At 37.3% G+C, this 15,768-nt stretch overlaps 1 protein-coding gene across 1 annotated transcript in view; it reads right to left on the bottom strand.

Moving 5' to 3' along the window:
• cacng2a (calcium channel, voltage-dependent, gamma subunit 2a) overlaps nt 1–15,768 on the bottom strand; it is a 78,363-nt gene that overhangs the window by 3,385 nt on the left and 59,210 nt on the right. Inside the window, exon 3 of the mRNA XM_016544335.1 lies at nt 1,125–1,265. Within this exon, the coding sequence (XP_016399821.1) occupies nt 1,125–1,265 (141 nt within the window). The remainder of the gene's footprint in view (nt 1–1,124; nt 1,266–15,768) is intronic.

Genomic DNA, 15,768 nt, shown 5'->3' with positions numbered 1-15,768 from the left:
TTCATTCATTTTTGTGAAGCGCTCCTGTTCAAGACCGAGACGGCAAGCGCTTTAATTAGTGTTGGGCGATATGGTAATTTTTCAAATCGTCATATCGCCAGCCCGTGAGATCGCCGATACACGATATTATCGTGCGTGCGTGCGTCATGGGTGGGTGGGGGCAAGGGAAAGAGACTCTCTGTACTTACCATAGGCTATTACATAACTATGTGGTGTTTTAAACCGTGCGGGCGTGCGAGAGAGAGCCTTTTGGACTGATGAACTGCAACACCCGCTGACTGCCATTAAACAGCTTGGAAGATCAAAGTCAATTTTTAATATAACTCCGATTGGATTCATCTGAAAGAAGCAAGTCATATACGCCTAGGATGGCTTGAGGGTGAGTAAATAATGGGCTAATTTTCATTTTTGGATGAACAATTTTTTTAAATGCTGTTCTTTTGAACTTTGTTCATCAAAGAATCCTGATATTACAGTATTACAGTTTTTACAAAAATATTAAGCAGCACAGCTTTTCTTGAGCAACATATCAGCATATTAGAATGATTTCTGAAGGATCATGTGACACTGAAGACTGGAGTAATGACTGCTGAAAATTCAGCTTTGCAATCACAGGAATAAATTACATTTTAAAATATATTAAAATAAGAAACTGTTATTTCAAATTGTAATAATATTTCACAATATTACTAATAATACATCTAAAATGTATACATTTCAAATAAATATTAAAATTGTACATGTAAATGTAAAATTCTGAATTCGATTTTAATACCAAGTTTCAATTAATAATAATAAACAAAGATTATTAAATGGCAGGCAAGTAGAAATTTGCTGGTATGTGTGGGCAAACAGAAAAAGTCCTTGAACTGTTGAGCCCTGATTGGGCTTTATGCAATACAATGTATTTCTAAAGAGTGTGTGTGATGCTTATCAGTGACATACAGGAGCTCAGCAGTTTTAAAATGGTCAAATACTGCTCAGAAATTATAATAAATCAGCATGCTTTAGTAGAAACCAGGTGTACAAGGTATTTGTATAGCAAACAAAAGAATCTGGGTCTTACAAGTGTACCGTATGTTTACATGGACTTTTGTATCTCTTCATTCATTCCATAGACTCACCTGCAGACACAAAGAGGATTCCTGCACTGAGGATGATATTGTGACGAGACTTGTAGAACTCGCTGGCAGCTATACACAGGCCACCCATGAAGAGCAGGATGACGCTGAGGATGGGGAAGATACTAGACGCTCGTACGGCTCCTACAGATGGAGAGAGACAGAAGGTGGGATGAGTATAAGATGTTTTGAACTCTAGACTGTTACTTGTTGAATTAATCTGTGTAAAAGGCAGTGAGAGAGGGAACGAGATGGATGAAGAAAGCTGTCATTTGTGGTGATTGTAGCAGCTGTTCTCCTCTGAGCACACTGACTACGGCCAATCAACACTTTGCCAGTAGAGTGAACAGCTCCCACACCCTTTAAAATGCTTGGGGAAGAGCAATCCCAGGTCAAGAGTCTCACCAAACACTTGTGCCTAACACAAACACTCTTGTACTCCAAGACTAAACAGGACCAGAGACATTTACAGATGCTGCCATACACACGCTTTAACAAAATATGCTCGTAGTGAGACTTCAAGAAGAGTTGGCTTCATTCGAGCCATGAAATGACAAGTGAACGTGTTAATGAATGTTTTTAGGACAGACTGCCAAGCCTTCAACTCACCAATTAGTTCTTCAACTCGATGTTTGTGTAGCTTAAAGGGATAGTTCACACAAAAATTATAATTCTGTTATCATTTTCTCATCCTCGTGTCTTTCTAGACCTGTTTTCCTTCTTCTGTGGAACACAAAAGGAGATATTTTGCAGAATGTTAATGCGGATCTTTTCCATACATTGAAAGCACACAGTGACTAGAAGGTGTCAAGCTCCAAATTGACATTTTATATTTACATTAGGCAGATGCTTTTATCCAAAAGCAACTTACATTGCATTTAAGGTATGCATTTTCATGCTTTCTCAGGGAATTGAATTGAACTCATGACATTGGCATATATCACCATGCTCTGCTATTTCCTAACTGTTTCCTGAGCTACAGGAAAGCTTTAATGAACCAAACAAAAGCTCTATAAAGTACCACATATGTACCAATCTTCTTATTTTTTCTTTAAATATTCCAATCCTTATAAAGCTATGCAGTAACTTTGCAGTAAGCTATGCAGTAACTCTGAGTTTGAAATTACTGACACATTTCATTTGCAATCTTTCCTCTGCCATAGCGCTGAAATTTGCACTTCTATGTATTGAAACATACTGAAGCAAAAACCAGTAGTGTTTATTGTTGTTTTGGATCAAACATGGTGCAACCTAATGCTTTGATGTAGTAAGTTTCAGTTGGTAGAAATATTCTTCAAAATATCTCATTTTGTGATAAAAATCAGATCATTTTGGAATGACATGGGTGAGAAATTATTAAAAAATGTTTTTCATTTTCATAATTTTTTGAGTGAACTATCCCGTTAATACTGTCAATATCATATGACTCATACACTTTACAGTTCTCCTAACTCATTCATGGGTTTATGGGAAGAATGATGCCTATATTTTGGGCTGCGATGTTGGAGTGCCATATTATTATTGCTAGTTTGACATGATTAGAGGAATATTTTTAGTAGCTGCTCAAACTTTGGCCTTTTACCTCTTGTTTCAAAGCAGGAAATGATTTTCCAACTACCCACTTCAAGCCTAAAGTGTATGTGATGTAATATCATCATCAGCATAGTACACTCATACTGTACGTGTGCAGACAAATTTTTCTATCTATAGAAAGAACAGTGGTGGCCGAAGTACACAAATCAAGTACTTGAGTAAAAGCACAGATACGTATAATAAAATATTACTCCAGTAAAAGTAAAAGTACTCCTTTTTCAATTTTACTCGAGTGAAAGTACAAAAGTACTCAATTTTTTATGTACTTAAGTAAAAAGTACTGATAGATTTATTTTGCAATTTTATATAATGTACCTGAGAGAAAACAGATCTGATCATCTGATTTTCACCAGTAAGAAAAAAGTGTTTTAAAGCTTGTTGTTTTGCAGAACATCACAGTTATATATGACATGAGAATAAGGCCTGAAGTTAGGAAGAACATTTTAATGAAAATATAATTATATTTTCATAATAATTTTTTTCTTCTCAAACCTTTTCTGTGGTGTAAAAACACCCCTGGCCAAATGCCCCCAGACGGCATCACTTCCCACTTTGATGTAGTTACCATGTTCTGAACATCACATCCTTTCTTTCAGATGTAATCTATCTAGGTGGTTGAATAACAATATTTGGACTTTATATCTAAAAATTACCTCAACTTAGCACCAGCAAGCTTGTTAGCTAGACAGTTAGCATCAGCTAACAATATTTACTTATTTTCAGTATGGTTATGAATAAACATTTCATATCTGTCTACTCGGCTAGTTAATCCAAACAATATAAAAATGTATACTGTTGATAAACAATATAAAAACAGACGTCACATAGGGCTGTAATAAAACTGTTAACTTTACGGCAGCGGGGAATATGAACGCGAATTAATTATTTTATTTAGTCTGTGTTATTTTAATGTTTCGGGGTTTTTTTTAACCTAAAATAGAGACACAGATGTTGATGTGTCTGCATTCAATCATTTCAGTGGGTTTAAATAGATCACCCTTTACAGCAGATTTAGTTCACAACAACTGACAGTTTTGACCTAAATATGATTTTCAGTTACAATAATTAATCCTAAAATTTGACATTAGTTACTTACTTTTAGCAGCATCAGACGCGCGCGCACTCACAAGTTCCCCCGGTTCTTACTTGTGAATTCAGTTCACTGGAGACTCGCACTAAACGGATCATTTGAATCAGTGAGTTGTCGACTCGAGAACAGCTACAATCGGATCATTCCAATTCGTGAATGAATCGTTTGGTGCGATTTGCGAACCGATTTAAAAGGTTCATTGAAAAGAATCAGTTCGTTCTTGAATCAGACACCGCTTCTGCGTGTCAGAGCACGTGATATATTATAAGGAGTAACGATATGTTTTATGAAATGTAGTGAAGTAAAAAGTACGATCTTATGCTTTGGAATGTAGTGAAGTAAAAGTAAAAGTTACTCAAAATAAAACGACTCCAGTAAAGTACAGATACTTGAAAAATGTACTCAAGTACAGTAACGAAGTAAAGCTACTCCGTTACTGTCCACCACTGAGAAAGAACAACAACAAACTACTGGAAATGGCAACAACAATAGACACCTGCGTTGACGCAAGGGCTTAAGAGATTCAGGCAACTGAAGACACTTTTATCGTTCATAATTTCTGGAGAGAAATAGTGCAGACACTGGAAAAATATGAAACTTTCCATGTGTCGAGCGCTTGTGTTCGCGAAGAATGGAGAATACTTTAAAAGGCTATGCGTCCTGCTGTACGCATACTGTGTTTATGTCAAAATTGAAGTATACTTTAAACTTGAGTCTGCTTTTATTATATAGTAGTCTCGTTGTTTTCTCCTGTCCTTTTCCTATTACATCTTTCTCAATTCTTACTGCTTACTCATCTCTTACCTCTCCTCCTTAATCTGTCTCTTTCTCTTTTAAAATACTTCACATGCAAAGTTATGCTTTCATCAGGCTAGTTAAATTTTCACCACTCCATCTAGTGTGCAAGCTCAGCAGTTTTTTTCTATCTCTTTACTCTCTATCCTTTCCTGTAAATGCTGATGTGTGGACAGCATGACAGTACTGTGAACTCTTGCTGGCTAAAGTGGGGGCTGAAGTTCCCCCTGAGAGGGTCATCTGCCCTCCTGTCCTGCCCGAACCTCCACCCTAAAACCACTGCACTTGTGCCATTTGCTGCAGATCACACGAGAAGCCAAAGTCAGCTACTGCAAAAGTGCTTGTTTCACTGCTAAAACAGCTATGGTGCATTGCAGCTCATAGTGTTGAACAAAATGCCGCGAGATACAAAATCCTACACTGTTAATTTCTTAATATTTTACTTTGTAAATGCATTGAATATGCACTGCGCTAAATGGCGATATCTCATTTGCTGCATGTGTTATATAAGGTGATATTTTTCTAGTGCACTTGCCGCAGTTCTTCTCTTCCTCTCTGTGAAACCTAAACGAGACTTCACTTGAAGTGATGAACGTCATTTTAATTTTCTTGTGCTCTGTTCCGTCCTCTCCTATCTGTCTCATTCCCTCTGGTTTTCTCTCTAGCCACTCAATTTAGTCCCTAATTCTCAGTGTCTTGTGCTCTCTTTTCCCACCACGATGTTCCACTAGTAAAACCATACGAAGCCAGGAATTGCCATTTGTACATCTTGTGATCACTTCCTTTGCTACCAAGGCAAAGGTCCATTCTGAGAATGATTTGTTTGTCACAACAACTATGCAAGGAAAAATAGTGAATATGGACGGACTGACAAATTTGGTAGAAGTCAGTAAAATACTTATTATATACTTATTATATATATACCCTTTCAGAAAAAAGGTACAAAGGTGCCACATTTGATATTCCTGATATAACTGCTCTGCTACACTACATTACTACATTACGTTTTAGGCCGGTCTGCCTCAGTGGTCTATCAGCACACGTCAATGTCAAAATGTATGACATGGCCAATAGACCAATTTTTTTTGTGTGGGCGGAGCTTATCTGGTGGCAGAAAATTACAGTTTTAAAGTAGCATTCTATGGAAGCCATGGAATAAAAGTATAAAAAAGGTAATTTTGAGTTTATATTTCAAAATTCTGACTTTTTTTCTAGCATTTCCGAGATTGTATCTCACAATTCTGATAGAAAAATAAAATAAAATCACCTCGTCATTCTCTTTTCCCTGGGCTCAGAATCATGACTTTATATCCCACACTTCTGACTTTTTTTTCCTCAGAATTGACAAACTAGCAATTGTTGAGTTAAATCGAGTTATAAAGTCCGAACTAGGAGATATAAACTTGCATTTGCAAGAAAATAGTCAGAATTGTGAGATAAAATAGGTAAATGTTATGTAAAATGTTATAGGTTTAAAAAGTATTTTATGCTGTAACTAGCTAATGCAATATGTCCCCTATGAACTGCATATGTGAATTTTATGTAGACCCATTTTTTAAATCAAATTCATGTCTTAGAAGTAGGGTAATCATAGCAGGTTTCATCCATAGTCTGTCCATTTAAACGTCTATGTTAACTTCAAATGGTGTCTTTGACGACAGTATTCTATAAAAATGATTTGCATTCCCATTCTGACATCCAAAGGCACAACAATACATTTTTTCCTCTTATTCCATGGATTTTACCAGTTTCCCTCCACTTATTACCAGTGTTTTTCTGCCACCATGCGCACGCAGCTGCAAGTGACGTGACTGTGACATCTACTCCAAATTGGTCTATCAAATCAAAGAAGGCTGGTGTTATTGTTTACAGAACTTGAGTATTCGAGTGCAATGCTTCAGTTTTAACGGTGACAGTGTGAGGATGTTGTTTTACAAACTACTAAACTTTTCCCCCCCTCAAATTTCATCATTTTGAATTGAAAATATGCTAGGAGAAACATGATTCATGCAATTCATAACTGAATGTGATGAGACAAGAAACATTTTGCATTTTTTAAATATTCGGCATACAAATAACAATAGTGAACATCTGCATATTTGTGACCCTGAACCACAAAACCAGTCATAAGGGTCAATTTTTCGAAATTGAGATTTATACATAATCTGAAAGCTGAATAAATAAGCTCTCCATTGATGTAAGGAAAATATTTGGCCGAGATACAACTATTTGAAAATCTGTAATCTTAGGGTGCAAAAAAATCCAAATATTGAGAAAATCGCCTTTAAAGTTGCCCAAATGAAGTTCTTAGCAATGCATATTACTAATCAAAAATTAAGTTTTAATATATTTACAGTAGGAAATTTACAAAATATCTTCATGGAACATGATCTTTACTCAATATCCTAATGATTTTTGGCATAAAAGAAAAATCAATCATTTTGACCCATACAATGTATTTTTGGCTATTGCTACAAATATACCCTAGCGTCTTAAGACTGGTTTTGTGGTCCAGGGTCACATTTTAAAATTAAATATTATTTGCAAATAGTTGAAGTTGATTACTTCCTAGAATTAGACCTAGAATTTCTCTTACTGTTCTTATTTCTTTTTCTTTATTCACTTAAATCATTTAATTATGTAAATAGTCATTAGAATTAGAATTTCATGGCCTGTACATTTTCTCTATTCCGCTGCCATTAGCAGAAAGGTTAATTTTGGACCCTGTTTGCAACTAAATAAAGGAGGTTTTTTTTTAGATGGATGTCCTTGCAAGTTCTCTTTATCCTGTCTTCCTCTCTTTTTCTCATCCCTCTCTTTGTAGGGTGTAGAGTTGCTGGGAATGGTCTGATTAAATATTAAGGTGTGCTGGGTGCTGACCCCGGTCCTCTTGCCCTGTAACAACCCTCTCCCAAATCTCTCTCTTTCTCTCTTACAAACACACACACATTCTCCCCAATCTCACATTAACCCGGGGATATTGACATGACCAGTCACAGCACAGAGAGGACACACCACTCCTTCTCATCCATCAGCCTCATTCACAAAGTGGGTGTGAGGCAGGATGTGAAAATGGGAAAGGAAAAGATGATAACCTAAATCTATTGATTGTTGACACAAGCGTTTAAAACGACAGGCTTGAAGGTGACAGAAGTGTCCTCAGAGACCAGAATGCTGTGTTGATTTTCAGCTGCTGTGAATGGAAGTCTCAGCTAACATTTTCATCCTTTAAGGTAACAAATATTTTCAATAGACAAAATATACGTTACAAAAATACCAGAATACCTATAATAATCTGTAATACGTTCTTAGAGTAAAACATCTATACAGTCAGTGAGAGGCCGAGATGGACAGGTTGTGGACGTTCCTAGAAATGGCGTGAATCTCACACACAGACTTCATACATTCCTAATCAGCCCTGTGGACACACGTGGACTCATAGAGACCTCAGAAAATCTCAGCCGGCACACTCGCAGCTCTGTGACCTTGGCTTTGACCTCTCGGATCAGGCAGCAGCGCTGTATCCATGGCTGCAGAGGCTCTGGAGGAGGAAGAGAGTTTAGCAGATTCTCCCCAGGCTCCCTGCACTGATCACAGCCAGAGACTGACCAGCCTGAGGGCTTTTCACACAGAGACCGAAGATTTGTTGGCAAATTGTCACTGCAAACAAGATTCTGAATAGATAGTTACAATGGGTTTCTATTCTACATCATGCACAAACATTCGTCCGTCATCAAACATTTTTTGGGGGGTTAGTCCATTAAAGAAAATAGAGTGACCAATGAAAAATGAGCTTTTGATCTAGAGCAGTTGAAACTGACTTTTTGCAGAATTTCATGAAAACTTTGTAAACCTGGTCTCTTTTCAAAGTTTGCTAATATACACTACAAGTCAGTAATAATAAAAAAAAAATTATTAGAACTTCAAAAATACTTTTATTCAGGAAGAAGCTAAATTGATCAAAAGTGACAGTAAAGACTTTACATTGTTACAAAAAAAAAATCCTATTGCAAATAAACACTGTTCTTAAATTTTCTATTCATCAAATCATGGAAAAATTTATTTCCGATCCATAAATATTTTAAGCAACACAACTGTTTTTAACATTGATAATAATAAGAAATGTTTCCTGAGCATCAAATCAGTATATTAGAATGATTTCTGAAGGATCATGTGAAACTGAAAACTGGAGTAATGATGCTGAAAATTAAGTTTTGCCATTACATAAATAAATAACATTTTAAAATCTATTAGAATTATAAGTTATTTTAAATTGTAATAATGTATACAATATTACCGTTTTTACTGTCAAATAAATGCAGCCTTGGTGAGAATAACTTCTAGTCTTAAAATATCTTACCAACCCCAAACTTTTAAATGGTATACATATGTGTAAATATTAAATGTACTTGAATTAAAAAATACCAGACAGGGGTGTTTCCTGCAAGTGCTCATGTGCTCCATTAACAGAAAATTACAACTGTTTAGAAAATTTACAACAGCAATTAAGATTTTCCCAGCAATTTATAGAGGTAATCTGGCATATTTTTTCACAGGTATTAAAATAATTCCATTAAGCATGTTAAAATGTTCACTTTGACATTCCCTAAGCTGAAAGGTGCATGTAAACTGTGTTGTAAAAAAAAAAACTGTGCTGTAAACTGACAAAATGTATTTGTCAGCCAGTGCCACCTAGTGTACAGGAGTGGATTTCATTACAATTTAGCCCTGTGAATATTCGTTTCATCTTGGTGTGCATATACTTTTTGTATAAATTGCATCCATTGCATGTTTCACATTTGTTGTGGCTTTGGCTCCAGTCTGTAATATGTCATCAAACGCATAGGCGTCTCAATTTACAGTATGTATGAATATGTGCATTTTCTTTGTCTTCTACGCTCTGCACATGAGACTGTGAGGCTATTGTGAACCGAGGGCATTAGGATGGAGGTTTCTTGGGCAGCTGGACTGATAATGATGCCCCAGGGTAAGCGCGTCTCTTTCGGCAATCTGCCCAGACTCCCCAAGCATGTCACTGGCACAGAGCACAGGGGAATTTTCACACAAGTCCTTTGTAGCGTTTGAGGGTCTGTCAGGGGCAGAAACACTGCCTGCGGGATTGTTATTAACATGGTAGAATAGGCAAAGAGAAGAGAGGAGTCAGGGGCAAGTCAAGCCTGAAGCAAGGAAAAGAGAGGAACAAAGCAGCAGTGTTTTTTGTTATGCCGCCTTCTATTAAAGCGCTCTGTGTTGGTGAACTGGGGCTTTTATCAGAGGCTGCTCTCAGTCTCAGAGCTGCACACAGCCGGGGCTATTGCTTAAGTTATATTACCAGTCCATTCTTTCATTTATGCTTTTCAAAGTGGTCACTGTAAAAATTAATCTACACTTATAAAAAAGTACTGGGCCTGAGCTGTGTGCTATCAGAAAATACCATGGCGATTTAATATTTATATACCACAGTGCTGAATGATTACTTGATACCTTTTTATTAGCAGTTCTACAAAGTTTTCACAGTAGCTTCTTAAAGCTCTGCAAGGATTTTATTGTTTATAGATTTGATATTAGTAAGGATTATGGTTATTTTGCTGGAACAGTCAAAAAATCACAGTTAAAGACTTGAATCTCTTTCAATTCATGTGTTGGATGTGACTACAATTAGTCACACCCCACAGGAAGGTAAATTGGAATTTGAATTCAGTAAGTGGAATCAATCAATCAATCAATCAATCAATCAATCAATCAGACAGTCAGTCAGTCAGTCAGTCAGTCAATCTATTTCCGACCATCCGTCCGTCTGTCGTTTATCCATGTGTCTTTCTGTCCATCTATCTGCCTATCCGCCTGTCTAATAAACCTTCAAACCAGCCTTAAAAAAAAAACAAAAAAAAACTTTCAAACAAGGCTTTGTCATGCCAGCATTTAAAGTTTGGCCATAGTAAAAAAAATACAGTCATTACAATTTCTTTGAATTTCAATTCATTTTAATTTTACTTCCTTACGTTCAAATGTGAATTGCAGTTGTGCATCCTGTTGGCTACCCCAATTCAAATGCAGTTCAAATTTAAAAGTCTTTCTCAATTCAATTCCGAATGTCACATAACTCTGTTAGCAGTCGAATAAAATGTTTTTTGTAAAGTAGCCCTTTTTCAAAAAGACAACCCTCATGCTTTCAGCAGTGACACCGTAGTGCACAGTACATGGAGAATGTCCGATCACTTCCAAAGTCTCTGCCACAGCTAAAAATGGCCTGGGCCAAATTAGCACTCTCACCTCTTGCCCTGCTAATGGCTAGCGAGGATGAGAGGGTGTGAACAGAGGTTCTTGTCCCATATCAGTCAAGAGAGGGAGATCTGATCAGAGCGGTGGTTTGGAGATTATCTGTGAGGTCACGGAAGCAAATGTCAAAGGTCAAAATGCTGGGGACTTCAGGTTTAGTTTTCTGTTCTGAATGCTATTTGATAACATTCCCATTCACATCAAGGTCTGATATTTTACAGGGGTAAACTGGGCTATGCTGAACAATCAAACTTTTATCCCTTGAATGCAGCTTAACCGACCAACTCACGGATATGCTCTCATAATGCTGCATGTTAGGGCTGGACCAGAATATTCGATTATTTGATTTTGAGATTCAAATATTCTTTTTTTTTTCGAACACCAGGCATCCCCCGCGAAACGGTTTTAATTCACGCTTGAATATGAATCGCCCATGATGATTCAGTTCATTTGGAAGAGAAGACAAAAATGCCGAAGACCTCAGCTGTGTGGGAGTACTTTAAATTGAGTGAGGACAAGACAAAGGCAGTGTTCCAAATATGCGATTTGAAACTGGCCTACCATAACAGCACATCAAGTTTGAAAAATCACCTGAGTTCGGTAAGTAGTACGCCAATAGTATATTGCTGGTGTAAAAAAAACGAGCTGCTTTTATCCGCCATGTTAATCAGTAATTTTACACATGATAAAAACGTGCACTTAATTTGCTTGGAAAATACTTGCGAATACGGCAGTCATAAAAAAAAACGTACAGTAGCCCAGCCTAATAATAATTTGTCTATATTAAAAGTATTACTCTTAACAGACCTGTGTGTTTTGTATCACTAGTGCAGTGTCCGTTCTCGGAGCATATAAGCCCTGCCCCCTCGAGGCGCGCTGCTTCCGGCTCGCGCTGTTCTGTAGTTTATTAAGTTTATTAATGCTGAATGTGTCGCGTGTCCATATTGCACCAAAATGCGACACTGCACTCCCTTGGGTCCGCAGCAACACACCTGCCACGCGTGAAGTCGATTGGATGAATGGTTCTCGACATAATAAAACTGTAAACAGACAGACAGACACACAGAGATTCCTGCCTTTATTACACCGTGTCTACACCGGATGCGACAGTTGCCGCGTAGCAACAGCTAAAGTCTCTCTACACTTGAAGTCGATTGGATGAATGGTTCTTGACATAATAAAAATGTAAACAGACAGACAGACACAGAGATTCCTGCCTTTATTACACCGTGTCTACACCGGATGCGACAGTTGCCGCGTAGCAACAGCTAAAGTCTCTCTACACTGGATGCGAAAAAGCGACCGTTGAAAATCATTTGAAATTTGTGTCAATACGTCATAAATAGAACGCAGCAGCAGTTTTCTGTCGGGAATTTGCCGTGTCGCGACGCGCCGCATCCAGTGTAGACAGCGTCACTGATTATAATGAGTTCTATAGTATTTTGTCGCGCCGCGCCGTTCGCGTCCGTTGTAGACACGGTGTTAGAGAGAAGAATATGTTCAGCCCCCTCCCTCCGAAGCTTCGAATATTCGGTGTTGATTACTACCGAAGCTTCTAAGCTCAAAAAATGGTATTCAGACCAGCCCTACTGCATGTATGAAATATGTGACCAACTGCTTGAGCTGCTACACATGGGGCATATTGCTCTCTCACACTCACATGAATGCACACACTTTCTTCTTGACAGTGGCTGTCTTTGAACTTTAATTCTATCCGTTGCTCTCAGTCTTTCCTTCACTCTCTCTCTCACGCTCATTGACAGCATTGTGGAAGAAAATTAGCATTCACACTTAATCAGCCTCCCACAGGCTTGAATGTGCTGATGTGCAGGACAGGGTCATGCTAATCAGGTGCTTTAGCTTGCAGGCACATTGGTTGAATACTACAAACACTTATTAATCTAGCCTTGCCCCAGCATCTTGCCCTCTCACCACACACACACACACACACACACACACACACACACTGCAGCTCTATCATCACCCATCTACCTATTAACCATGAGCAAAATTTCATATTTTTCAAAACCAACTAGTCTGTGGGTTGTCTGAAAACTAGTTAATGAATCAGTCTTAAGGCAGCACTCTATAATTAGGTTGATTTTGGGTTCATCTGAACCTAAATGGGCCTGAATGGTTTGCATTCAATAGCATCTAGACAGGTTACAATAGAAGGGAACATAAAGCAAGGGTTTTGTGACTGGTTTTTAAAAGTTGGACTATTTTTAACTTGAAATAGTCTGCAAGGTTTGGGGCAGGACACTCAAAAAACAAAACAAAAAAAAAAAACTGTAAGATTTGTTTGCTTGCACAGTTAGAGAGGCTAAGATAGATGGGTCATGTTGGTTGTCTACTTAGTCTATTTTAATATTATTTTGATATTTTAGCTGTGCTGCTTTTAATTTGCATATTGTGCTTTAGCTTTTATGCACTTTGCACATAAAACTCAGAAAATAATCTGAAAAGTCTTTAAATCTTTCAGTAAATGTGAAATATATTCAATTCCCTGCACCAACCCAACACAACATTAAAACTTTTTCACACCACTGCATATATATATATATATATATATATGTATGTATAGATTTTGTAACAATGTAAAAGTCTTTACAGTCACTCTTGATCAATTTAATGCATCCTTGCTAAATAATTTCCTTTTTAAAATATATATATAGTTACATATTTAAAAAAATCTCTTGTCAGTGAAAGTGCAATTTCTCTCAACACAGCTAAAGCTCTTGTCACAGTTATTTCTGAGTAAATGCGAATAGACACAATCACACTGACAGTACTTGTGCATTAAAGCAGTCCACACTTCAGTTCATTTTAAGCAAGCATTGAGTATTGCTCTCAAGAAAACACAATTATAGTGAAAACCCTTTAGGAACTACCTCAGTTATAAGCAGAAGACAAGACAGCCCACTCCAAACAGCACATGAGGGTAAAAGCTCCAGAAGCTGATGTGTATCTGTAGTCCCTGCATGCATGATGACATCATTCAGCTCTATATCACACGCTCTGGTCCACAATTTACTGGTCCCTGCCAGTAGTACCAAAAACATCAATAAATGCTATAAAAATGTGCTTCATGGTCATTTTCAGGAAACTGCTATTTGTGCCCCATGTGTGTCATCATGACTTACTACTAATATAATTCATATATTCAACTTTCACGTTACTGGATAGATTTTACTGTTTGGTAATGTTCTCAAATAAAATCATTAAAAAAAATCATTTAAAATAATAAAATGTATGTAATTTTCAGACACAAATTTCATCATGCTACATTTTATGGACTAATCTCCTTCAGCTGTTAGACACAAAAGAGGATATTTTGAAGCATGTTGCTAACCAAACAGTTGCTGGTAGCCATTAACTTCCATAGTATGCGAAAGAATGCTATGGAAGTCAAAAAAATTCTATGGTTACCAATATTCTTAAAAATATCTTCCTTTGTGCTCAGCAGAAGAAAGAAACTGTGAAAGAAACTGAGTAGAGGGTGAGTAAATAATTAGAGAATTTCCATTTTTTGGGTGCACTATCCCTTTAAGTGGCGACCCAACATGAAAAGTATGAAAATCGTTGAAAATCTTAAATACCTGTAGTGTCAAAATAAATTATCTTTAAGATAGAAATTAATGGTTTTCAAGCATGAGTGGATGTCACACAACCTATCCATGATGACATTTGGCTAATTTTTCTTGTTTTACCAAGTGACATGTAAATGCAAAATGACAATGGCAATAACAATTTGCAGCAAAAGAGTTTGCACTGCCAGTGACATTAACAATAAAATACTGTTTATGGGAAGCAGTTTCTCCTTCCTTTTGAAAGCCTATTTATGTTGTTATATGGTAGCTGCATTTTATTATTTGCATTTAGCATTATTTTCCCCCAGCTATTATATAAAAACAGAGCTGTGACCCATGTTTGGGTCACAACCCACTAGCTGAGAACAACTAAGTAGTAGTTTGTATGTGAATATGGGTCTTCAGCTTAAGCTGTACTTGTAGTTTAAATCATTTAAACATGCTTTTGTGGGGTTTGCAACTACTGGTACAATAGTGCCTTTTTTTTTTTTTTTTTTCTTCATGCATATGGTGACTGTGAATCACAGTAGACTTCCCTTACATACTTTTATGGTGAAATTGTGTTTCCACGTTTATTTTGACCATGAACAATGTACTGTCACTTTAATTCAGCATGAACAGGCCAGCAAAAATAGATTCTGCACTGAAAAAATGTGCTGCTAACAAGGCTAGTGTGAAACAGGCCCTACAGCTCCTCACAACTTTTTTCCCCTCATTACTAGCCTAGAAATCATTAAATTAATAGATAAACTTGGAATTACTCCAAGCCCCTGTCACAATCATATCCTGTGTGTTTACCTCTTTCAGTTACAATAAAGTGTTTTATCTGCCCATTCAAGACCATTACATATCCGCTAATGCCTTAAAACACCCATATCATTTCAGATTGCTCACTATACCTACTTGATTCAAGTCTCCTTTACAAAATGATTACAAAATCCTTCACCTATTTCCATTGAGCTCCACTGATCTTGATCACAATATGCAGGATCATCCTATATTTCGCCCCTCGCAAGCTCGGTGAGCGGCTGCTGCGGCCCCGGTAATGCTGGGAATCCGGTACAGTACACAGTGATGCAATTCACATGACCTACAGGACAACTGTGGTGTAAGTATATCAATAATGCAGAGCATGGCCTTTGCTATTATGATCATGGGCCATTTGGCTGGGTGTGTGTCCTCTCTATAGGCTAAGCGATGTCATATCAGGTGACACAGGCAGTGGCCTGGACTCTCATGTGTGTGTGCATGTGTGTGTCTGTGTGTATGTGCTCTATGCCTAGTGTCTCAGGCTTCAGTG

The sequence above is a fragment of the Sinocyclocheilus rhinocerous genome, unplaced genomic scaffold, assembly GCF_001515625.1.
Source record: "Sinocyclocheilus rhinocerous isolate Xijiao unplaced genomic scaffold, SAMN03320098_v1.1 scaffold220, whole genome shotgun sequence".
Classification (NCBI taxonomy): Eukaryota; Metazoa; Chordata; class Actinopteri; order Cypriniformes; family Cyprinidae; genus Sinocyclocheilus; species Sinocyclocheilus rhinocerous.
This window is presented reverse-complemented; position numbering and strand designations above follow the sequence as displayed.